Consider the following 26,639-nt stretch of genomic DNA (forward strand, 5'->3'; position numbering starts at 1 on the left):
AAGACATAAGGCAGGGTTGTCCAGAGGCAGCGTGATAGACCTGCCGTAAGCCTGCTGTGTCCATACTTGATACTGACTGGACAGCATTGTGCTGGACTGGAGGAGCGAGAAGAGTTGACTCTTAGCTTTGCTCCCCCTCTCCTTTCAAGGAGGAGTATAGCTGTCAATGGGGGCGCTCTGGAGCCAACGACAGTATGGTCCTACGTCCCACAACAGCTACTACAGTGGCCTGCGTGTGAAATCTAGATGACCTATTGTAGAGTTGTGGGTGAATCACTGATTACCCATTTAATGGCTAAATGGAAATTGATGACATCTCGTAAGAGAAAAGCACCAAGTCGAAAACGTCCCAGAGAACCCAGGCAGAGTGCAATGCAGCTGTCGGAGGAATTGGGATAAAAACACATCCCTGCAAGCAGGGCTGGCCAAACACTGTGCGCTAGGTTTGAGAGTATATCATACTTTGGGTTCTGTGGTTAGTGGCAATGTGCATGCAGACTTGGCTGCATGCCATGCCGTAAATGCCTTATCTACACATGTCTCTTGTTCTCTCTCTCTATTTCCTTCTCTCTCTCTCTCTCTCTCTCTCTCTCTCTCTCTATCTCACTGTCTATCTCACTCTCTATCTCTATCACTCTATGGATATCCGCTTCTCTCTCTTTCTCTCTATCTAGCTAGTGAGCTAGCAATATAATTCCTCCTTCTCTCCAGTAATACGTGCTACAAACGGTTGAGCAGTTGTGAAACCATTATGAAACCACTAAAGTAGAAAATGTCGCATGCATGGCTACTCGGAATTTGAAGTTCCAAGCACTTCACACCACATGGATTAGACAGGTATCATGCTAAAACACCATATCAATACGGGCACCAGCACAATGCTAAAGACAATGGAGGAACATGGGACACTGGTTAATGTCCCTGAAAAAGCATACTAACAGATGTGAAACATGTGACATGCAACACATTTCAATGACAAAGCAAACATACTAGATTAAGCTATGGCTGAAACGGATAGCAATTTTGTGATCAATACACAGATTGGATTGAAGTCTGGTTCTTTCTGTCGAGTAACTCATCAACAAACACAACTGCTCTAATGTTAATGGGGGTATAATAATATCATGGTACCCTCCAATGCCCTTGAATGAGTGACTCGAACCTGGGACCCTAACACAAATGAGAGCATGTGTTCTTTAGTCAGTCAGCAACGTGCAGCATGCAGGCTCTTGCCACTAAGAGAGGCCTGCATTCCATGGTTCCTCTTTGGTTTGTTTTTTCTCACAGTGTACAGATCTCTAGCCAACCAGCAACTTGAAATGGAGTCTCTAACATGCATGATGTCTACGTAATAACGTAAACGAGAATAAAATCAGAAACAGAAGTTGGCCAGTAAGCATTGATATGCAAATGACGATCCCAAATGCTTCCTGCACAAGGTGTTCTTAAAACCGGATTTTACAGTTGCAAAGGATAACGAAAAAGGAACACGGCTGTCCGTCAGGACATTAATGAATGTATGTATGTAATGTGTAATGTATACAGTGCAAACATAGCTTTGAAGTAGCGAGCTCTATGCATTAGGGTCATGGCAAGAGGTTGGTTATATACTTTGGTTGGCAAGCCCACCAGGCCTGCCTCGCTAGAAATTAACAAGTATGTTTTCTATATTTAGCCTGAGTGGGTGGTTGTGTTAGGAACGGGGCAGCTTTTATGTTTTTTTCCATCAAGGTCCAGCTTGAAATAGAAAAGTAGTCTTTTTGTGTTGCAGTGTTGATGCTCTTTTTCTATTGCTTACGTGTCACTGCATGAAAATGAACACCTGCAAGTGCCCACGCAGGGCATTCATCCATGTATTGCTGCCATGCTGAGGATGGCCACTTGCCCTCCTTTGCAGAGGGAAGATGAAACACATCCCAATTTAGGAACTGCTTGGAGGTGGTCTTAATTTGGACAGTGTTTTGGAGGGTCATTCCCAACATCCAACCCAGCAACCATCAGGCCATGACTCCTAGATACCTTGGGTCTCTATGAGGCAATGGAGAATGGCTGAATGCCCTGCCATGGGCAACATGTCTTCTGGTCATGGGCACAGCCATGCTAAGCGCTTTGAAACACATTGTGCCTCATTATAGGTCGGGTGGTTCGGAAATAACAGTGGCGGTAAACCCGCCGCCGCTGTTAATTCCGGACCACCCGATCCCAACTCCTGCAGGCGGGAGCTGATGTTCCCGCCAGGTCTGACCTGGCGGGTTTAACACCGCCCGCCTGCAGGCGACGTGGAAACACCAGCACCATCACGAGATGGTGCCGGTGTTTCCACTTCCCCATTCCCCCATTGAGTCCCATGGGACTCAATGGGAATGGGGATTTACACCATTCTGCCTCCGGAATTCCCGGGACACCAGGGTCGTAATGCCCTGGTATTTCCGGGAGTCACGGAGGCGGAATGGTAATACGAGTCCGGCGGTAACCAGGCAGTTTTACCACCTCGGTTACCGCTGGACTCGTAATGAGGCCCATTGTGTATAGGCGCTATATAAATAAACTATCATATCATATCATAACACATTGGGGGCACTTTGAGGTCCCTGATGCATGGTTGAAGGGCATGCTTGGGTGCAGTACCGAAAGAGCTGTGGCATATGCTTCCAGTGTCTTGTAGTAGCACCTGTAGGGGCCCAACGCAGGCCTGCATTGTACGCCGGTGATAAAGGGGTGGGCAAATATTCCCATGCCGGGGAAAGACAAATCCAAGAAGCAGTCCTCGAGCAGATTCTTGGCCAGCGCTTCTAAACACAGGCATGCCCCTTCCAAGGTGAGCACTAACCCAGCAAGTGCTTCGCCAAGGACCCTCCACAGGTTCAGGGGATGGGATGGAACAATGGATACCTTCAAGCCAGTTCAGCGTGTAAAATAGCTGAGCGGGTTGTGCACCGCCCAAGAGACTAGCAGGTTACAGGTTCACATCTGTCGAAGGAAAATCTGAGTATTGATGAGCACCAACCAATAGTTGGTATTATGCTACATCTAAATAGCTGTTATTGTTGTTATGGCATGGATGGTGAGAAAGTGTGAGGCAAGATCGTTCTTCACTGCCTCTTTCCCTTTCAAACTCAATATCTCCTGCCCAAGCGTGTTTCCTGCTTCCCCACCTGGCATACCTTCTTGGAATTTCCCCACACCTATTCTTCAAATAGGCCTTCCCTGGCAATTTCTCCTTTTGGGTTCTGCGTGTTGCCTATTTTGTTTCCTTCCCCTCCAACATAATCTCTCAGGCCACCTATTTGTACTTTTCCCCAAACCTTCAAGATTGCCAATTTGTACTGTCCATATTGCAAGCTGGGGTGAGGGATGTCTCTTCTACTTGAGTCTTCTATGGGAGATAACCCATAGGCCAGGGTATTTGACCCATGTTCGTTCTCAGTAGAGGGCACCCGCACTCCTTTGTATTTTTGTAAATCTTAGGGTTTCACCCTAAGTAACCCAGGGTAATCCAGACATGAACCCCTTGCTCACTGTGCCTTAGAAAGGCTCAGCTTCACCTCACTGACAAGGCCCAACCAGGCCGAAACACATGTCGGGGTTGCTGATGGTACTCTTGTTCAGAGGAGAATTGCCTAGCCTTTCGGTGCTGGACTGCCCTTGTGGGTGGGACAAAGACTGATATGCAAATGGATATATGTCTCCTCTGTGAAAGGTGCATTGAGCTGAAACGTGGTTGTAGACCCTCCTGAGTGGGAGAAATCCCATAGAACAGGGTATTTGACCCATGTTCGTTCTTAGTAGAGGGGCTCTCACACTCCTTTTTATGCATCAAAGTTGTGACCCAACCCAGGCATTCGGAACACAGGTGCATGCCTAACACTGCATAACCTTGCAGTCTGAGGATGATCTCAAGCGCTACTCACATAAATGAGTCATCCTCATTCCATTTCCTCTCCCTTCCATCCAAGGCCATGTTTGTATGGCTCATGGAGGGGGAGAAGCTGTGTTACATTTCCTTGTTTTGTCCCTGGCTCTCATTCTTCACAGCCTGGCCTTGGCTCTGACCTTTGTCAGCAGGCTCTGCATTACCAGATCTTCCTGCGGCTATCTGTATTAGTGTCCCCACAACTGCCAGGTACCCTTGAGCATACCTCAAGCTCATTACGCATCCATAACCTGATTTAAGGAAATATCTCCATCACGATACCTGACAAGCTGGCAGTTTGAGCAACTGTGTGTCCCCCGCATTACACCCAGTTTATCTGCTAGAGTTTACCCCGTTGAACATGCCCATTCTTGCAACTAAATCACATTTAACCTTATAGTCATGGAAATCGGAATTGTATAAATGCCAGCTAGCTTGTCATTAACAACAATCTTCTATAAATGCCCAGCAGACTTCCAAGCTATTTGAACTAGAAGCAGGACATGATAAATCACTCTAGCAGGACATGATAAAGCATTCATCTATATAACACCTAGTTCACAATTTAAAGACGTTTAAGATCATTTTATTTAAATTCATGTTTGTCTTCTCCTCCCTTCCTCTCACTCCTACCTCATGACTTCCAACCAATCATATTCACACGCCCAACTCTTGGCATCCACACATCTGTCAGCTGGCTTGACAAACCCAGAATTCTCCCTGGTACAGAGGGTGTGTCTCTTAGATGCCAAAGCCTCCAAGCCGGAAAGGTCTGCTTGAGCACCTCTCAAATCTACTACCTCTAGCAGCATGCTTCTGGTCTAGAAATGATATGATATATTATTTATAACGCACTAAATACTCAAAGGTTTCTAAGCGTGGACCCGGGGATCAAACCTGTGGTGCTTCGTGTCGTCTTGCTTCCAAGGTGAGCATGTTGCCCCTTAGCTATCCTCCCGAGACAAATTGGCAGAACAGTAAAACTTTCTCCTAAATGGAGCTTCACGTACCTGACATTTTCTCACATTCTTACCTGATAACGAATCTACATTTAGAAGCATGCATTCCAGCCGCCACAACTATATTCCCTACTTTCGAACTGCCCGGCAAGTGACTAATCCTTCGTTCCTAGCGTTTCCTTTTCTTATTTCCTATTCGTTCTTTCTTTTTCTCAGACTATGGTCTGGCAACACCAGGGCGAAGTCATAATACGCCGCTTATCGGACAAGGTTAGGTGCCATAAGAGCACTGCGATGGTGATGGGTGCAGTATAAATGATTAATAACATAGCATAACATACCAAACGAGGTGATGAAACACACGACAGAGATTGCAACATGGAGGGATGTGACACCACAGATTGACAAGAACGGCATGACATATGGTGCATTGGGGAAACCATGTCCCTGGGAGCAAGCAGTAATTGGGGAGTGTATGGAGGCTTTACACCTGGGTGTAGAACTAATAAAGTATTGCAGAACATATATGAATTTCGAATCATCCAACCAATTCCGTGACAGAAGTCACACTAAGAAACAATGCACAACCAACATCACCGCAACACTGATGGCACTGGCCATCACCATCTTCCTTTTCATAGACTCATAAACCAGTAACCTCTGTTGGCCCTAAATTCAGCAAGCGCTTGCATGCCTCCTCCATGGTGTAAGTGCTTTACGAAATCATGACATACAGAAAAGCATTCGAAAGGATCATCCATTCCGCTGAGCACAGTATCCTTTCAGAGTAATAGAAAGGGAGTCATTCAACCCAACGCTGACTTAGAGCATAGCTTTGCCTACCTTCAAGGTGCAGCCACATCAATCTTCCCTTCACTTTGGTGATTGAGGCAACGCAAAGTTCCGATGGATTCCTGGGGTTCACCGCCTCAAGTTTCATGTTTTTGGTAAATCCACGAGAGTTTGAAGTCTGAAAGTGGTTAAAAAGTCACACGTCACCTTATTATCACGTCCGTTCACCTATAAATACATGAAATAGGATAGTCTAGTGACACTTAGTGCAGAATCTGAAAATATGATTAGCTGACAAGTTCATTGCATTGATTTCCCTGCCCTCATCCATAGCTTGATTACATGCATACTGCTCCGCCACCATGTAGCAGATTGGACATCACGCAAGGTACAAACAGGTCCCAGGCCTTGCAGGGGTTGCCTGACGACTCTCGTGATTTTTCCTCTCTCATCTCAGTATTTAATGGGTCCCTCTGCCAGAAACCAGATATCCTCCTGGTTAATCCCATGTTTTAGCCGGAATGTGATAAAAAAGAATGGTAGGTAAGAGGGGGAGAAGTATTTATGAGTCACAGAGTTTACAGTAAGGAGCCTTTGATGGCCATTTTATGTTTTCTTTTTGGGTAATCACAAAAGGATTGCATAAACTTCATGCTTTGGAAGGACTATGGAGGGAAACAAGATGAATTAATGCAAGAGCTTGTCAGTTTTGGATCTACAGATGTTTTAGACTACAATGCCCATGCTCCCTCAGCAATGTCTATGTCTGCTAGGCCTGATGGGAGTTGTATTTCAAAACAACTTGAGAGCCAAAATGTGTAGCCCCTTGATTTGGCGGTTCGGAACCAAAGCTGGGCTTTACACACTTACCACCTCCAAATGGTGGCCTACTTGTAAAACCACATCAGGTGTGAGTTAGAAAAGATTTGTGTTGTTCCTATACTTTGCACAGTAACAACTGACATCTGAAACAGAGTCTTGGCTTAACTTCGGAGGGCTGAATTAAGCCCAGGATGGCTCAGTTTGAGCAACAGAATTTAAGACAGTACTGTATTTATAATTGGTACAATAATAATATATTCCAATATTTGTTTGCCTATTGAACAATCTTGAATCCTTAAATGATTCAACCTTTGCACTTTAGATTGGAACTGATGAGATCGATGTGTCAGGCCTTGGGAGGTCACATGACTTTTTGAACAGTCAGCTGCACACATTGCAGAAGTTCATGTCTCCTTCCTTGCAAGCAGTTTCCTTCTTACATGGAGAGATGTGCCTTCCCCCTCCTCTTCTCATGCAAATCATCTGCTATGATTGGCCCTCTTCCACACTGAGTGCAGTTAATGAGAAAAGTAATGTCGGGGAACCCGGTCCACACTTTGGAAAGTTGAAAGCACCCCAGAAGGAGTTTTATTTGGCACCAGGTGCATATTGGCTGCTCTTATCGAAAATGTGTTATGAACGACAACTGCATATGTGGTTTCATAGCAGTGGTAAACCGAACTGCATTACTGTCAATTATTAAGGGTTTTGTCATCTCTACTTCCTATAATATAGCTTTACTGTCTGCATATCATTACAAAGTTGACAGATTTAGCATAGGGACTCAACATGGCTTGTGAATTATGCAAAGAGATACAGAAACAACGCCTCCACCATAAGTGTACTTGTTCTGTGATTGTTCATTTAGGATGGATGCAATTTTTGTTGATTGCAGAACATTTTGCAGCATGATATGACATTATGTCTTGGTACATCATGATATATTGTAGCATAGCATGACATTGAATAATTAGACTTATCAAAGCATAACATATCAAGACTTATATTGGCTTGCAATATGCAGACACAACATATTATGAACCGAACATCATATAACAGCAGGACAGATCATAACATGTTATGTCACCATGATCAGCCATATTGTGAGATATCATGTTTCAGAACTGTGCATGCAGTTGTCAGTTGCATCTGGGACTACCTTTATGACATGTATGACTTGTTGGTTGTATAGCCATAGTCGTGGCCAGTAGCTTTAGTCTTACACAAGAATTGGCAGGGGTATAAGGGATGGCACAATGACCACACTTGAAATGATGTATGCTCCAGAATTAAGGCTACAACAAAACAAATACCACCCATATTAGGTCAATGGGGAAGTGCTCCAACTAGCCATGGAAGTGTAATGACCCTATGTGTGCTATCTTCACACTGACACAAAGACAGAAACAATGCTGGTGCTGGTGTATCATTGCCCCAGTGTTAGAAGAAGTATGTATGCATGCATGCCAAAGAGGAGTACTTAGAAGTAAGTGCAGTGAGATGCCCCACTCAGACTTGGCAGCCTGCAGGGTGGCTTGGGTCAGCTGAGCAAGCAATTCAGCCCACCCCAGCCGGGCTGCAAGCCAAAAGCAGACACTGGCTTAGGGCAGGCGGCCAGAATATTAGCAGCTGTGTCCAGCACTTCCTGCAGCCAAGCAGCCGGTGGGGCCCGTATACCAACATGGGAACCATTGTTAACCCTTCTTTGCGCCACCCGTAAGTACAATCTGCTGTGAGAGGGCAGCTGGATCTGGGAAATGATGAGTGAGGTGAACACAATTGAAGGTGGCCATAATGGAAACTGGAAATAATGTCAAAGCGGGTATAATGCAAGCTAGCAATGATGTGCTAAATTAGTATACTGGATATTGGCCATGATGATCCAACTAGACACAAGGGAAAGTGACAATTATCTGCTAAGTGAGTATGAGGTCAAATGATACCTGGCTATAATTTGAACTGATAATGATGTAATCAGTAGGTTTCCAGGAGACAATCAATGATGTGCTAACTAGAGAAATACAGACTAGTAATGATATGGTAGTTAGGTTAAAATATAGATGACCATGAAAATGGAAAGGATATTTATTTAACAAAAAATGTTGTGCCTTTTCTTAGCATTGCCGCTTTGATTTTTATTGGCCATTTTTAAATTGGCCTCAGTTTAGTCACATGGATTTTGATTATTAGGAAACAATGTGGTTTTAATTATGTACAATTCATTTTGATTTTCAGGTGGCCTTTCGCTATTTTCATCTCGGTTCTCAAAAACTCAGGACCTCAAGCTTTTGCTATCCACTTAATCATCTCTCCACTCGTCTCCAATTTGAGAATCCAATTGTTAGAATCGTTAGGTTTTCTTCTCCACTTACGCTCTAATTTGCGGACCTTGATTTTTTTGTTTTAAGAGAGGGGTCATAAACCATTTAATCCTTATGGCTTTCATTTTGACTGGTTTCGTTATGATTGGGCTAATTGGAGCTGGAGAAGATCATCATAAAACATGTTAGCTATGACTTTCTTTATCGTGGCATCTTCTTTAATTCATGAATTTAGTTTGATTAGTCTGGGAATGAGTTGCCTATAGTTTGTTTTTCTGTATTCCATATGAGAGAGAGACTGTACCATTACAGATATGACGGAATGAACCTGAACCCAGACACCCGAGGCAATTATTGTTCGAAATCCAACTTCTCCTTATTATTAAACATGCTTGTCAAGGCTGCTACAATCCAACTACAGTCTTTTTCTAGAAACTAGATTTCTGTTTGGAGATTGGCAATAAGGCTTTTGACCCCAAAGAGGCCCTGGACTGACACTTGTTGATGTGAATAACTCACTGCTATGTATCATGTAACAGGGTTCTACTGGCCTTTTGTTGCTTTTAGATCTGTCAGCTGTGTTTGATATCTTAGATCAGGGGTCTGCAATCTTTGTCTTTGCAGATGTTGATGACTACAACTCCAATCATCCCTAGCCAGGATAGCCAATGGTGAAGGATCATGGGAGTCAGAGTTCAACACATCTGGAGAGCTGCAGGTTGCAGGCCCTGTCCAACGTCATATTTTCTCCTCCAGTGTTTTAAACAAATAGCAGTCACCGCAGAGAAATCTACTACCTGGTCAACTTTCTTCCTAAGTGATAGAACTTCTGGGGTCAAAGTAGGCCATTAAATATCTGCTCCAGTTGCAGTTAAGTTCATAGTTCTGCAAGGTGTCTCTCTCCCGATTCTATTTAATTTATATTGAAAGTGTTTACATGGCATCTTGCTAAACTTCAGAGTAGAATTACAGAAATATTTGGATGAATTGCAAATTGTTTTTAAACTAGATTATAATCTCAGTCTAGTTACAGTACAACACAACATCAGTAGCAGCCTTGCCATCAATCAAAGGGCATCATGACCATGCTCCCAGCTGAACGTCACCACCGTTGACTCTTTTCAAAACCTTTCCTGCCACTTCCTGCTCTCCCAAACAGGACCAGTCACTTTTCACCTCATCTACATACCACCCAAGCCCAACACCTTCTTCGAACACTTCATAGACTAAGTCACTACCATGTCTCTCATGCATCTGCACAACATATTCCTCAGTGACTTAAACATCCCTAGCCAGACAGCAAACAAGTCAATGATGGAAGATTTCCACTGCCTTCGACACTCTGAACCTCACAGAGCACATGAAACACCCAGCTCACAGGAAAGGTAATTTCCTCAACCCATCATCACCGCCCTGCCCACCCTGAAGCACAGCTCTCCAATCCTGATCGACTGGTCAGACCATCTGGCAATCTCTTTTGAAATTAGTCACACAACAACAGTGAAGCAAACCATTGGAAACCCAACAAGCAAGCCTTCAGATCATTCAAGAACATCCCAGTGAAGGCTCTCACGGAAGGCCTCACCACATGGGCTGATCTATCTCTAATGAACCAGGACTGTGACTTGTTTTCCAAGACCTCCACACCACCCTCACTACCAGCATAAACCACCCAGTACTAGTGAAACAACGTACCCTCAAGCCTAAACCTTCGGAACCTTAGCATACTCAGAAACTCACCATCAACAAACGAACCATCATAAAACAAGAAAAGAAATGGTGAAAGTCCTGCAGCATATTCAACCTTGCCTTGCTCAAACAATGCGGTACAACACGCAGACGACGGATCACCACAGCCAAGGGACACTACTACTCAAACACCATAACCAAGGTGAACAATCAAAGCAGAACCCTCTTCAAAGCCCTTAAGCACTGAATCAATCCTCCACCCAACCCATCCGTTCCCCACTACATCGAAAAAAATGCACTGCACCAACACTTTCTTCATCAACAAGATCAGCATGATTCGCCAACGCATAAACAACAATGCCACAACTTATAGCACATTACACATCCGATCTTGCAAAATAACAATGACCTGGACAATTTCCCAGACACTGGGTATGGAAGGCCCCACTTCCACCCAAGCATCCCTCAAGGCCACAACATATGTGGAAGACATCCTCTCTGCCTCCCTAGTAAAGACATTACAGACGGAAGCACTCCTGCCTTACCTGACAATCTTCTACAGCTCCATAACTCAAGGCACCTTCCCCACAACCCTCAGAACTGGACAAATTCTCCCACATCTCAAGAAACCAAAACACCAAAACAGGGGCCTTGAATACTTCAGCAACAACTTCCCCATCACCCACCCACTTTCTAGGTAAGGTCCTTGAAAAAGTAGTAGCCATGCTACTCCTCTAACATATCAAAAACCAACAACCTCCTTTAATCCTACAAATCTGCTTTCACACCCAAATGCAGCACAGAAACGGCTACCATCAAGATGTTTGACGATGCCCTTAAAATCCTTCATGATGGTCATTGTTGCCTCCTGGTTCTCCTTGATCTCTCAGCAGCATTTGGCACAACAAACCTCCAGACACCCACTGGCAAGCTATATTGCAGCTTGAGGATCAGCAAGATCGTCCTCATCTTTTCAAGTTATACCTTTGTACTCGCCACCAGTTTGTACAAATGGATTCCTCTAGATAACCAACTCTACCCATCACTTGTGGAGCCCCGCAAGGATCCCTCCCCTCCCTTTGATCTTCAATCTTTACAAGTTACTGGTCAGAACGCTCCTCACTCAACATAAGATCCACACCCACCAATATGCAAATGACAACCAGATCAAGATACTCTGTATCGAAGACATCAACAGGCTTAAGGCCTGCTTCACATTGATCCAGTCGTGGATGTCCAGTGCTTACCTGAAGCACAACTCCTCCAAGACTGAATTCCTACTCCTGACAAAAACACTGAACACCCTGACATCTAGACCTGGCTCTCTGCTATGCACCTTGAGGGCTTTGCACCCCAGCTGGTCACCTTCAGTTCAACATTGATAGACACCTCTCCTTCAAACAGCACATCGAAAAAAAGACACAAATGGCTTGCTATTAACTTTCTCTCCTGCAGAAAATGAAGACCTTCATCCCAGAAAACAACAGATCTGCTATCCAAGCCTTCATCCTCTCCCACCTTGATGGTGGCAATGCCCTTTTTTGAAGGCCTTAAGGTGACTACCCAGGCACTCCGAGAGGTGTCCTGCATGCTGCAGCACGTCTCATGAAAGGACTCTGCAAATTCGACCATATCACCAAGACCCTCATCGAACCGTACTGGCTCCCAATACAAGCCAGTATCATCTTCAAATCCTGCTTCATTATCTACAAGGCTATCACCCTGAAGTCCCCAAATGACCTCACTTAGAAACAGCCAGAAGACAGGCCTTCTATGTCTATGCCCCAAGACTCTAGAACCACCACCCTGTCAACATTGCACTTGCTTCCATGCTTCTATAGTTCCTGAGTCATAGTTCCCAGCCTTCACTTGAGCGCTGAGATTACTTTAATGTGTAGCACCGCCACTTCCCCAGTAGTCTTTACCGACAGGGTTATACAACAAAATAATACAATATGTTACTACGGATCAGAAGAGCTGGGAGAGCATTGCAAACCATAGGTAGGTCCAAGCCAGGAGGGATAGCCTGGATTTAGGGTCTAGGGCCCCTGGGTGGGTGATAGGGCGTGGGGTGGATGAGGGTGCTGTGAGAATGGGAGTCAGAACAGAACCAGAATGGGGCAGGGGAACAAGGGAAAGAAGTGGTGGCACTTCTGGAGGGGAGGTTAGGGACAGAGTCAGTATTTTTTGGATGGGGGGCTGGGGCAGGGGATAATGGACCGTGGATTGTGGCACTAGGGGAAGGTGGGGACTGTGCCTTTTTTTTATGCATGGGCAGGAGGATTGAGGCAGAGTACAAGAAAAACAGGATGCTGGCTCAAAGAAAAGTGTGCGGATGATGGCAGGGCCATCTTAAGAACTTTTGGGGCCCTGGGCACGGACATCTTTGGGGGCCCCCTCCACCAAACCGAAGGAATTAAGTGATCAAGAATATCTGCCCCGTCCCCCTGCCGCGATCACAACCCATAGGTTGATATGCTGCCTCACAGCATTACAAATAAGCATGTTTACTCCCTTTAAGTCCCCTTATCCTCTTCATTCTTGCTCTAATCAGGAAGATAAACAAGTAGCATTTGAAGGCCTACATTATCAGTCTAAGAAGAGGTTACATCTGTTCTAGCATAGATACAGGAGACTTTTTATTAATAGCATCCGGGAAGGTATGCAGCCTGTAGTGTTAATGCAGGACTGTATGTAAAATGTACATGTAACCCAGAATAGACAGATAACTCACATTTGCTGCCTCACAGAACGGAAACATGCTCAAACATGGATAGAGGAGACCAATTGGAGGAAGGAGAAAGCTACACATACCATAGCATGGATAGTGGATGCAGATTCCAAGCTACCAGGAAGGTGTCTTTATCCAGACAGAGAGATTATAAGTGGGGCATGGTTTTCAAATAGTGTTGCCATTAGAGATCAAAAGAATAAGTGCCTGTGGTGTGCAATATATCAATGCTCACTATTATAGTGGAAGCAACACTATAGCAAGTGAAACCATCAGTGAGGTTGGTTTGAAGATTATACCCCGAGAAGGAAATCACTCTGAAGGGCTGACAATTTTGAAAAGTTTCGGGACTGGCAAAATCGAGAGGCTAGGATATACAAGATTAAATTAGATGCCCAGCATTACACACACACTGGTTAAGGGGTGAACTAAAATTATCTCATTTTATAAAACTGACTTGAAAAGTACACTAATCACATTACCAAACATGACAATTTTTAAAAACTAAATATTATAGAAGGGTGTAACACAGAATGATTCTAGCTTCATTCTCTCCATCATCAGGAGAAGTATATAAGTAACAGCATACCAATCCGTGTGATTTAACAGATTTAATATGGGTTGGTCTTTTGTATTTTAAAGCATTATGTACTTCCAAAACACTGGCTTGTGAAATTGTCATTTATAAACGTGCAGAAAAACCTTTGACTTTTACAAAATTGCAAAGTGTTTTTTTTGTGTCAAACGAACAGACTTTAAAATAGGTTTGCCCGGGTCCTGCAACATCTGGGCCGCTCCCTTCTGTCTATCACCCCTTCCACTTAAATGGCCTACATCCACTCCCTTCTGTCTACCACCCCTTCCACTCAAATGGCCTACAAAAGAAGAAAGATCAAGTAATGGGCTAAACGATGCCACCAGCATGCGAGAATGCAAACTTCACAGAAGCCAGCACAGTAATGTACGAGATATTAGATGATTTGACCAGGATCACTGTATTGTCTGCTTGCAAAGCCAGGATACAAGCATGAATGCGTTGGTTCCAAATTTGGATATTTATTAATCTCTTGGACTAACAGTTTATGCTCATCATTGGAGGTGATCCCCTAGGTTTTACAACACCCCATGTGAACAAATCAATTTCTAGACCTTCACCATAAGGATGACGTGTTCGTTTTTATTGCAACCCCTTTCTGGTGCAGGTACATTGCTGATAATAGCACCTGTTGTGCTGCAAGACCAAGTACATATGCAGGCAGGTTTATAAACTTCATACATAGGAAAGGCGCAGCCAGCCTTAGAGGAATATGCTATTCTAATCTTGCATAGAAACACATATCTGTGCAGCGAGTGCTTAACACACTGAGCTAACTTCTGAACCATTGTGGCACTCGATTTACCAATATGCATTTCAAATGTGGCTATTGGACGTGATCAACATAATTCTTGCAGGAAGGAAAGAATGCTACAGGAGTTGTGCAGCAAGGAACACACAAACTATATATACCACAGTGAACACAGAAAGCATTACATGATGAATTGATCAAGACAGAATGTACTTGCCATAAACAGACAGGCAATAGGTTTAGAGCCTCAGCACCATGCCATCAAAGATCATGATGTGTGATATTTAAGTCTGGTGAACAAAGGAGTGTTCTTTAGATCAGGCAGGCTTGTGGGGCCCTCTCCAAGGTGGTGGACCTGGGCAAGTGCCCCTTTTGCCCTCCCACAAAAACGTCTCTGGATGATGGAGGAGAAGAAAGTGGTAGCACTTAACTTTGAATTCATTGCCAGCCCACTCGCCCTGTGCACTGCCACACCAGGAAGGGATCAGTGTCCTATCCCACCCAATCAATGAGTGGTTAGGGCAGGACAAGAAGTCAGGCAATAAAGCTCCCGCACATGCTGTCATCACACCAGGAGCGTGTGCTCCTTTTTTCTCTGATGGCAGCAGCAGGGGCTTTTGGTCGGCTACTGCTTCTGGCAGGCACTGACCCGGAAGTTGGGTCAGGCCAGAACCCCAGTTTTAACCTGGAGCTGAGGTTAGTCAATTCTTGAGGAAGTGGGTCAGTACTGGTACAGGTTATTGACTGATGTGCACAGCCTTGCCAGCTTCTTATATTACTTCCGGGCTTTTGGAGATGATTTGTTAGCTAGCTTTTCCTCTGCACCATGAAAACTGAAGACACAAGACATTTTTCAGTGCCCGAGACCTTTTAATCATAACCTTGAAAATACACTGTCGTTGCGTGATTGCTTTCACGTCAGCTTGCAGGCAAGGCCCTGTAATCATTCCGCCGACTTCCAGCTAGATTTGTACATGCTGGCCTGATCTTTGAAGTAAATGGCACTGCAGTAAAATGAAAGTTTGTTTTTACAGAACATCCTATTGCTGTCTGCCATTTCATAAGTGACCGCACTTGTTAAAGGCGCAGGGCTGTGCTCGCCGCGCACCGCCCCAGCTGTGCTATGATAAAGGGGACCCAGAAAAACCATGCATTTACAAGTCTTTTCAGAGAGCGCTTGTAACCTTCCCGCCACAATGTGACGGCCTGACAATGATGTGTGACTAACTGACAGCTGTGCTGTCATCATCAAATGTGCGAGTGGTAGGCTCTGCTACTTCTTAAAGAGTTGTTGGTGGCTTGTAAAAATGGGTTCAGTCTAACCTGAAACTAATGGCACCATTCATAATCGGAAAACAAGAATGTAAACAAGCATTGGCAAAGCCAAAAGTTTGGGCATTTACAGCTGTTCTTTGCATTTACAGGCGACAGGGTACAAGGAGGAGAGTGCAAAGTTTCAAAGAACGATGCGATAAGGTGCCCTGGTGTGCAAGAGAATTAGAAGGAAGGAGAATAGAGCCAGGGAGAAAACAATTGAGAGAGGGTGCAATAGATAATTCACAATAGGAAATATGACCTTGAATGGTTGAGTGGGTAAGAAATAAAGCAAGAGTGTGAGAGGAAGGTAGAGAGTGGGTGTGGGTAGCGAGAGTTGTGTGGGTGAGGGTGGAGAGAGTTGGGGTAGGGTGGGGGTAGAGAGGGTGGATGTACGGTGGGTGGTAGAGAGTGTGTCGGTAGGGAGGGTGATTTTAGCTAGAGACCGTGGGAGAATGGTGGGTGGCGGTAGTGAGAGTGGGGGAAGGATGAGAGGGGGTAGAGAGAGTGGCAGTAGGGCAGGGACTGGGGTAGAGAGAGTGGAGGCAGGCTGGGTTGAGTGTAGGATGGGTGGATGTGGGTTGAGAGAGTGAAGATAGGATGGGTGGGTTTAGGTATGCAGAGTGGAGGTAGGGTGGGTGAGTGGGGTAAAGAGAGTGGAGGTACAGTGGGTGGGGAAAGAGAGAGTGAGGGTAGGTGGGGTAGACAGAGTGGGGGTTGGGTGGGTGGTAGTAGAGAGAGTATGGATAGGGTGAGTGGGCAGAGATAGAGACAGTGGGAGTAGGGTCGTGGGGTAGAGAGAGTGGTGGTAAGGTGGGCGGGGTAGTGAGAGTAGCAGTAGGGTAGGTGGATGGGGTAAATAGAGTGGAGGTAGGGTAGGTGGTTAGGGCTATAGAGATTGGGGGGCATTGGTAGAGAGAGTGGGGGAGGGAGAGTAAGGATAAGGTGGGTGGGAGGGGTAGAGAGACTGGGGTTAGCATGGGTGGGGTAGATGGAGTGGAGGTAGGGTGGGTTGTGGTAGAGAGAGTGACAGTAGGGCGGGTGGTTGGGGCTAGAGAGATTAGGGCATTGGTAGAGAGAGTGGGGGAGGGAGAGTGTTTTATTAGAGAGAGTGGTGGTATTTATAGAGTGGGGATAAGGTGGGTGGGGGTAGAGTGAGTGGGGGTAGAGAAAGTGGAGTTAGGGTGGCTGGGAGGGGGTAAAGAGGGTGGGGGAGGGTGGGTGGAGGTAGAGAGACTGGAGGTAGGATGGGAGAGTGGGGGTAGGGTAGGAGAGTGGGGGTAGGGTTTGCTTGGATGTGGAGAGAGTGGCAGTAGGGCGGGTGGTTGGGGCTAGAGAGATTAGAGCATTGGAAGAGAGAGAGGGGGCAGAATAGTGAAGGTAAGGTAGTGGGAGCGGGTAGAGAAACTGGTGGTAGCATGGGTGGGTGGGGTAGATAGAGTGCAGGTAGGGTGGCTACAGGTAGAGAGAGTGGAGGTTGGGTGGCTGGGGATAGAGAGTGGGGGTAGGGTGGGTGAGTGGGGATTGCGGTTGAGAGAGTGGGGACTGGTGGGTGGGTAGAGAGAGTGAGGGTAGGGTTGGTGGGTAAAGAGAGTGGGGGTAGGGTGGGTGGTGGTAGGGAGGCTGGACATTTCTTAGAGAGAATAGTATGGTGGTTGGTATGGGGTTGAGTGGGTCTAGGGTGGCTGGGTGTTGGTAGAGATAGTGAGGGTAGGGTGAAGTGGCTGATGGTAGAAAGAGTGGGGGTAGGGTGGGTGGATGTATGTGGAGAGAATGGGGGTGGGCTGGGTGGTATAGAGGGAGTGGTGGTAGGGTGGATGGTTGGGGTAAAGAGGGCGGGTGTAGGGTGGGCCAGGAGGATAGCTCAGGGGCATCACATTTGTCTTGGAAGCAAGCAAACACAGAGCTACACAGGTTTGAATCCTGGTCCCGCACTTAAAGACTGGTCTCCGATATTACGCATGTTACAAAAGATTGATTAATTAATAATGGTGGTTCAGAGAGTGGGGGCTGGGTGTGGGTAGAGATAGCAGTGGTAATGCTGGGGTGGTCAGGAAGCGTCCCCAGTATTACGAGGGTTCATGTTGCATGCACCACATTAATGACACAGGGTGGCAGTGAACTGTGCACAATGTCGCAAATGCCTATGTATAGAGAGTAGTCAATTATGGATGGGATATGTTACTTCTTGGTGTTACTGTTTGTTTAGAGTTGATACATAAGAGTTGCACGTGCATAGAAAGATACAATGCAAAACAGCAAATGTAACATGAACACAATCTAACCGGGATGTTCAAAAATACAGGGAAACTGGGGGATGGAAAGGGTTTCAAAGGAGCATGTGAAGTGGGGCCAGTCCTGAGATCCCGCAGTAAAGAAGGAATAACATGAATAAAACATACACACAGAGATACATTTTTGTATATAAGGAGGTTTTGATCACACAGAGAAGCATATGGAAGAAGTTTAATAAGGCGTTTGTATAAATCTTCATGCAGTGGGGTTTTGTGAGTTTATTCAGACTTTGCAGTTGGCAGTTACACAATGAATTTTGTAGGCAGGTGGGACATTCTGGTTTTTCTTGCCTGGGGGATTGAAGGAGGAAGAATGAGCCATCCAGTAAAGGAAGGTGCATGAATTAACAGTTCTGCAAAGGAACAGATGTAATCTTGCTTGTTGCATTGAAGTCGCATAGTCAGGCTCAACCATTTACTCAGGCTTGCAATAAAGATGGGTCCGAGGCCATGGTATCCGGCCTAGACTGGACGTGCTGGAATAGTGGTTGCATAAATTAGTATGTCTTAAGAGGATCCAGAAGTCTGGTTGAGATTGCAATCTGCAGTTCAAATAAAACCTGTTTGTTCAACACTTCCTCATATTGCTACAATAAACAAGCAGACCATGTGCAAATCACACTTAAGGTTAAAGGCTTGAGGACAGTTTCTACTAAGTAATGAATTAAGTTATATGTGACTGATTGTACCATGATGTCACAACCTACAATGGACCAATCCCCAGCAAAGGCGGACTTCAAATATGATCTGATGACAGTCGTAAAGATTGCCGATGACCAATGAGAAAGAATTAATTTGTAAGATGGATGTTCTTTGTAAATGTTTTGTCCAATCATGTTTCAGGTTTGGGTGGTAATAAAAAATCTGGGAGTTTTTTAACTATTGCCAAAATGTATATCAATGTAGTTTGTTGAGACTAGAGTTGGTTTGGTCCCACAGGACTATCCAACTTCTCCACAGAATTGTGTACAATAAACCTTGCTTTACTCACAAACATGCACTCATTCCTCAGGTGGTGGCCCCGGTTTGGGCTGAGATAATTAGGGGTCTGCCCCTACAATAGGGCGGGCAGTTTGGGGGTAGAGAGGTTGGGTGTAGGGTTTGTGGGTGTGGGTATAGAGGGTGGGTGGTGGTAGACAGGGTAGAAGTATGGCAGGTGTGGGTAGAGACAGTAAAGAAAGGCATTCACAAAAAATGTAAAGCGTATATGTTTATGGGGTTATAAATATGTCAGTGTAAAACTTTGATTCTGTTCAGACTAGCAGATATAAAACAAAAGTAATAATTTAGGTGATCATCAGATTTTGAAATCAAGAGATTGACGTCAATCAGAGAAGGATACAAATTAAAGGGAACAAAATAAAGAAGAGATTCTTAGAGTGTCGATAATAAAACAACGGGAAAGCAAGAATTGATAGAAAGGGTAAATAAAGTAATAAAGAGAACATTATTGCATACATTTTTTTTAAATTGGGTAAATAAATTGTATTTTCTAGTAATGAGCAGTGATTTATGGTGCTAGTCTGAATCGATTATTGTGCTATGTTTGTTTAAATAAGTAAAAGGATAAAAGATCTGTTGAGTATTGACAGCCAAAAAAACGACTTGTCATCATGGAGGACACTCCCCTTCTACATCTATGCAGCACACTACCCAGGTACACACATAAGATTAGAAAGTATCACGCTGAGTGGATAAAGGCACGACTAATAAAACGCTTATGCCATGGCCTAAAGAATGTTCATTATCATAAACAATATTGTGACACATGACAACATACTAGTATGCTACATATAAAGGAAAGAAGCTACATAAAAGATTAGCTGTTTTAGAATTATGGAAGATGTATCAGAGTGAGAGAGAAGACCCGCCTGAGAAGGAGTGGATGCTTAATCAGCATAAAGGGGAGGATGTAATGCTTTCAGCTACTCTTTCCCCTTCCGAAAACAAACGTGAGTACATACACTGAGAAACAGGGATTTATCCTTTAAAGGAATTAAAAGCAGTGTTAGGGTACATTAATTCGACATACAAGCCTCCTACTTATAACAGTGAGGACAATATGGAAGAGAGCAAAAATAGAGAATGCAACTTTATGTCAACACACAATGAAAATAAACAGCGTGAGGAGAGATAGAAGAAGAAGCAAAGAGAAGAGAAGAACAATGCTAAGGAAGTGGCAATAGTACAGAATGAATGGATGGGCTGACAGATATTACTTAAGTTAGATGACAAGGTCATTGAATGGGTTAGAGAAAGAGAAGAAAGTGAAGAATGGGAAAAGATGGAAAAGGAACAAGAGAAAGCATACAAGGAAGAGAAGGAAAAAGAGAGGAAGAGAAAGGAAGAACAACAAAAGTATGAGAAACAAGATGAGAAAGAAACACAGATTGAAAGAACGTAGGTTGCAAAGAAGGAGAGAGGAACAAGAGAAAAGATACATGAGAAGAAGGGAAGAAGAAATCATTAATAGTAGGGGACAAAGGGGTGACAAAATTGATTACTTATTCAATAAGTGCATAGTGCTATCGATGCACAAGTGCGATAGCAAGAAGAGAGAGGATCATTACAGCCCTGCAGGGAGCTGCAAGGGATACTGAGGATGTAAACATGGGCTGATGAGCATGAGGCAGAATGTACAGGGAAAAGGATTGGGGATTTATATAGGCAAATGAGAGATAAAGATGCTTACAAAACCAAAATATTTCCATCAAAGGAAGCAGGAGGTAGATCAGATGATCTAATGACTGACAAACACAGAATGGTGTCTTTAGATGGGCTAAATTCTGACGACATGGAAAGGAACAACAGTCATACAAGCTGAGGTATAATGATGTCGGACGATGAAAGGGAAGAAAGCAAAAGAGCACAAGCAGAGGGTGCATGCAGTTTTCCGAAACATTCGAGCATAGCAAGAGGGGTGCAATGGTAAGACTTAGGAGAGCCAAAGAAAAAACACCAGAACCTACATCATATACTGAAAGTCCACAAGCACGATTGTGCAGTGCAGGTGATATATCCCCACCTTATGTAAGCAGATTACTGTCACTGCCAGGACAAAGATGAATGGCCATGCCTAGCCCCAACTGGAAGACAAGAAGTGTAGGTGGGTATGGCTGTGGACCAGGATTTACACAATCCCCATTACTAGAGAAATGGGGAGAACAAGCACAATATATACCATGACCACAAATGGATATAGATAATTTGAAATGTAAATTAGCTAGTTTGACTTCAGATGCAGGAAAGTGGATTCATGAGTTAGGAATGACGTTAGCAATAGGCAACATAAAAGGCCTGCTAGGAGCCATTGTAAGGGAGAGGGCTGTGATCTAGCAACTTGAAGCATCTCTTGTACTAGATGGGATCACCAGCAAAAATCTGAGACCAATTAACAGGACAGACTCAAAGAGTATGGCAAAATACTACTTTATTCTTATTTTAATAAAGCAGGGCAAACTGGCAGACATGGGACTGATGGTTGCACACTCACACACAAACTTGATTGTGCAGAGGTTTTATAACCCAATATGTGTCATCTATGATGTCATTCTAGGCAGCAAATTATAAAACCTATTGAGGGCAGGGATTGGTTGGGGGAACATATGTACCTTTAGTATCTGTAAGGGTTAGTACATCATTGGCTGCCTCTAATCTGTAAGGCAAGCCTCGAAATACCTTTAAATACGTATAATACAGATTGGCCTATGCAACATAGTATATCAAGTTGCCGCATAGACCCTCCGATTGGTTGGCATGCTCACCCACCTTGGACTTTTTGGCTTGTTAGCAGCATGTAAGAGAAACGAAACCTAGGTGCTTGAGTCACGTCAGATCACCCCCTGCTTTCCCAATTAATCCATCATCTCTCATCAGCCCGGCCATGAGCCAAAGTCTTCTCATCTGTAGTTGACCTTATAGCCTGCTCAATGCTCTGGAACATTTAAGGAAGTGTAGCAAATCACTATCTTCAACCAAAGCTTAATGAATAACCCTTGTTTTCGACTTCTGAATCGCGTGTCAGGAGAGCACATATTTTTCAATTTCAACCTTCTATTTACTGCTATTTGATTTAATTATACTGGATGTTCTTGCTCCTCTTGGGCTCTAGAGACTTACTCACTCCATCTCGTATAGACTTCATACACTTTTAATTGTCCAATACTTGGTTTTTGCAGATGTTTTCTTCTTCTTTAATGTAAGACAATTATCTCTCTCGTTCATAGCTTATCTGTCTGCCTCTTCTTGTGCCTTGCAATTATTCCTCCAAATAGCCTCCTTGATCCCAGGCCAACATAGACTTCTCTTTGTTTTGCACATGAAGTTATCTCCAACGTTTCGTGATTCTACAGCCTTGGTGTGTCTCTTAGGTAGCTGGGTTCAAGTTGACACAAGCCGATTTCCATTTTCCTTTCATGGCCGTACTTGCCACTCTAAATTTTCCTCTATAGCAAGCTTATACTCTCTTCTACCTTGTGTTTCTGTGTATCTACATGTATTTGTCAGTAAGTTACTGTATCTTCTTTGTATACACGATTACTTTATCCTTAGATACATGTTTCTCTTGTTGCTTCAGTCACATCGTCACTCTTAAGGAATTTCGTATTGTTTCATATGCCTTCATATATCGTCTTTACGACATCACTCTGCCCTCTACAGATTTCACTTAAGGCTCCATAATGCCCAATGGTGCGTACTTACATCCTTCTATATGACATCCTTCCACTCTTCCAGTGCGAAGGTACATTCTGTATCGTTTTCTGAGTGCATATAGCCTCTCGTAAAGTCAATGCGGTATAGGGACAATGCATTGGGGCCCATTTACTGCTCTTCTCCTACTCTTCCAATATGGCGGCAGTGAGTTAGGGACAACATGTCCACCTGCTCCTCAACATTGTTAACGACATTTGAAGACGAGCAGGGTAAGCGAGTGTGACAGCACAACATACAAAGCATGAGGGAGCGCCATTTAATAATTGCAGAGCAGACGTATGGAAGGCGCTCAGATTACAATATCCTGACACATCGGACATGTGTGCGATTATCACAAGGAAAATGGGTGAGGGTGAAGATCCTGTTGCCTTTATTCAAGATATTCAAGAACGCTGGCATCTTGAGATGAGAGAACCATGGGATAAAACAGTGGCATTATTCTATCATATTTTATTTCAGGGACTGCCCGAGCCAGTCCAGCAGCAGATGAGGAAACAGTTAGGGATGGAGGCAAAGTCATGGCCAGAGATACAATTAACTATCATGCATCATTGTCAATTGTTATAGGAGAAGAATAAGCAGGAGGAAGTAAAGTTAGTTCAGAAATACATTTCAAAACTAGCAATAGAGGGAGCAGTATTGACAAGTGGTGAAGATGTGACGACACAAGAAGTAAGGCCAGCACAGTCAAGCAATGTAGTTTATCCTATAGACCAAGAGGAATACAATTTCTGGTCACAAGGTAGAGGGAATGGACCTAGGGGAAGACGAGGTTGATTTCAAAACCCTCACGGAGGAGGAGGATTTAATGATGGACAGCCGCAGCAATGCTGAAATTGTGGAAGGATAGGACACATAGCTCAAACATTTCGAAGTAGAAGGGCATGCAGCAAAATTGGCAGGCTCCAAGAGGGGGCATGGTCTATGTTCCACAATAAAATACAGAAGCACAAGAGTATTATTCAAAAGATCACATGCAGAATCCGACACATGCCCCGTAAATACAACAAACACAGCAAGCTTCATTGTAATCACAAACGCCACAAGGGCAACCACAGCCAGTGCCTATACAAGTACAAACTCAGCAAGCACAGACAAAACAGACCATGTTGCCACAATGGAATATGAATACAGGAGCCCAACAAGTACTTGCACATAGAATAAGGAGTGTGACAGTAGTAGGAGGGAATCCGTTTCCGGGTACAGGGGTGAATGTAAATCCACAATAGGAAAGCCCAGTGAGCGACCTGATGTGTTCAGTACTATCAGGGACACATGACCACCAAGAGGAACCAAGGGTTAAGGTAACGATACGAGGCATGACGTTTTCATTTTTTGTAGACACTGGAACAACTGGTTCATGTGTTCGAGAGGGAAAGTACCCAATGTCTGTAAGTGCCATGAATGTGCAGGGATTCTCTGGGGGCTATGCTTAGTTCCTTTTACTGATGAATTACCAATCTCTATAGGAGAACATGATGTGTCTATGCCATTATTGTATTCTCGGCAGTCACCAGTTAATATGTTAGTGCATGACTTGATGACAAAACTTAACATGATGATATATTTTACTGAAAAAGGAATAGTGTGTTTCACCCAAGGGATACATTATTAAGAGAGTTTATATTAGCATTTGCAGGCCAAAAGACAGTACAGGGAGTTCCCTTAGACCCGGAAGTATCCTGTGTGGAGTGACCGGTTACCTAGACTGATGGGTAAAATAATGAAGACTTTTTGTTCCGACCAAAAATATCTATTGATGATGAAGACAGATATGTTATCCCCCTAGAGCTAGAAGCAGCAGTGGTCAGAGAGGAAAGGTTGGTGTCCAACAGACAGATGATGAAGGCAGAGGATAGAGAGCAGTGATAGCCCTTGTTGAAGGGCATAGATTGACAGATTTGACAGACAAGGAACTTTTCAGGGATGATTACTCACATGATGAGTTAATATTTTTCATAAGTCTCACTTATTGGATTAAAGTAGAGAATAGAGAGATAGCACAGAAAATGGCAGTGGTAAAAAAGAATCCATCATTTTCCCAGGAAGATTTAGAGAAGGTGCACCCATCTTATGGACCAGCAATCCATATGACGTGGGTCTATTGAGTGGAGTAGGAACAGTTAAAATCAAGCTTAAGCCTGGAGCAATTTTGCCATGAGGAAAGCAATACCCCATGTCCAGAGAAGCGGATAAAGGTATATTTTTAACCATTTCCACTTTAGTACAGCAGGGAATATTGGTGCCATCCAAATCCCCAGGTAACACAGCTGTATATAGTCGCAGCAGAATTTCCTTTAGTTCTAAATCCAGCTATGATAGTGTGCAATATTCCAGCCACAGCCAAATCTTTTACAGTACATTTTTGAAGGACACCTTTGTCTCAATACCTCTTCATGAGGATTCACAGGATTTGACCTCATTTTTGTACAGAAACCAGTACTGGAAACATCCAAGACTTCCTCAGGACTACAGTGAGTCCCCTTCCATCTTTAACAGGGTCCTATGGATGGACCTAGGCAACGTACAACTTAAGAGTGCCATAATTCAATATGCAGATGACATATTAGTGTACAGCGAGACAAAAGTGCAGAAAAGACTCAGTTCAGTTAATGACCATACCAGCAGAGAAAGGATATCATGTGGACGAAGAAAATATACAATATCATCAAGAAGAGGGCCTGTACAAAGGACATTTAATCTCAGAAGAAGGGAGAAAAGTGACACCTGAGTGAGCAGAAGCAATCATGAAGACATCAGAACCTAAAACAGTGAGGGAAATGAAACAATTGTTAGGCCTATGTAACTATTGCAGGGCCTGGGTTTTCATTACAGCACATATATTCAACCACTCCTAAAAGGATTTAAGGAAGCACATGTAGGAAAAAAGACGATAACATGGACAGATGAAACGACTGAAGTATTTGAAGAATTAAAAAAGGTGACAGTACAGCCCCTGTGCTAGAAACTCCAGATTATAATAAATAGCTGTATCTATTCTCACATTCAAATGAAGAAGTAATGACAGCAGTTCTCATACAGAAAACGACATTGGGACATGGACATAAACGATTAGCCTATTATAGTGGGATTTTAGATCCAGTAATGAAAGGACATTACCCTTGAGAACAGAACAAGAGTTAGCTGCTGTTGCGTTGGCTGTTGAAAAGGCTGCAAGCATTACAATGGAGTTTTCAGTAACATTATTTGTCGATCACTTGTTTTTTTCCTTTCTAGAGAAACTCAAAAGTACACTGACTACACAAAAAGAATTAGGTAAGAGGTTATTATTGCCAACCCAGCGATTAAAATTATTAGGTGTAGAATAGTGAATTTAGCAACATTTATAGCAGAACCGGTAGGGAAGGAAGACTATGTACATGACTGCACAATGTATACTGAGTTACATGATGATATTCCCTGCATTAGAGAAAATGCTCTTGGAGGGGGGAAATTCTGTTCATTGATAGTTCCTCAAAAATTGACCAAACAACGGGAGATAGACATTCGGAATCAACAGTAGTGAAGCTGAACCATGATGGTGAACTTGAAGTAGTGTCAAGTGTGAGACTGTTTTCAGCAGAGACTGCAGAATTAGTGGCGCTCATCGCCGCACCCCCGAGATATGAGGATCAGGAAATGAAGGTGTACTCTTACTCCACCTACGTGAAGTCTACAGTACATGCAGGACTGTAAGAAAATAACTGATGTTCCAGGAATGAGTGGAGGAACTGTGGTGCTAATG

At 43.9% G+C, this 26,639-nt stretch overlaps 1 protein-coding gene across 2 annotated transcripts in view; it reads right to left on the bottom strand.

Moving 5' to 3' along the window:
- The window catches only part of SFMBT2 (Scm like with four mbt domains 2), a 957,919-nt gene that overhangs the window by 229,065 nt on the left and 702,215 nt on the right, over nt 1–26,639 (bottom strand). For both annotated transcript variants that reach the window (XM_069629673.1, XM_069629672.1), the window contains one exon: nt 5,716–5,842. In XM_069629673.1, the coding sequence (XP_069485774.1) occupies nt 5,716–5,842 (127 nt within the window). The remainder of the gene's footprint in view (nt 1–5,715; nt 5,843–26,639) is intronic.

The sequence above is a fragment of the Ambystoma mexicanum genome, chromosome 12, assembly GCF_040938575.1.
Source record: "Ambystoma mexicanum isolate Mex_15411 chromosome 12, UKY_AmexF1_1, whole genome shotgun sequence".
NCBI classification, from domain to species: Eukaryota; Metazoa; Chordata; class Amphibia; order Caudata; family Ambystomatidae; genus Ambystoma; species Ambystoma mexicanum.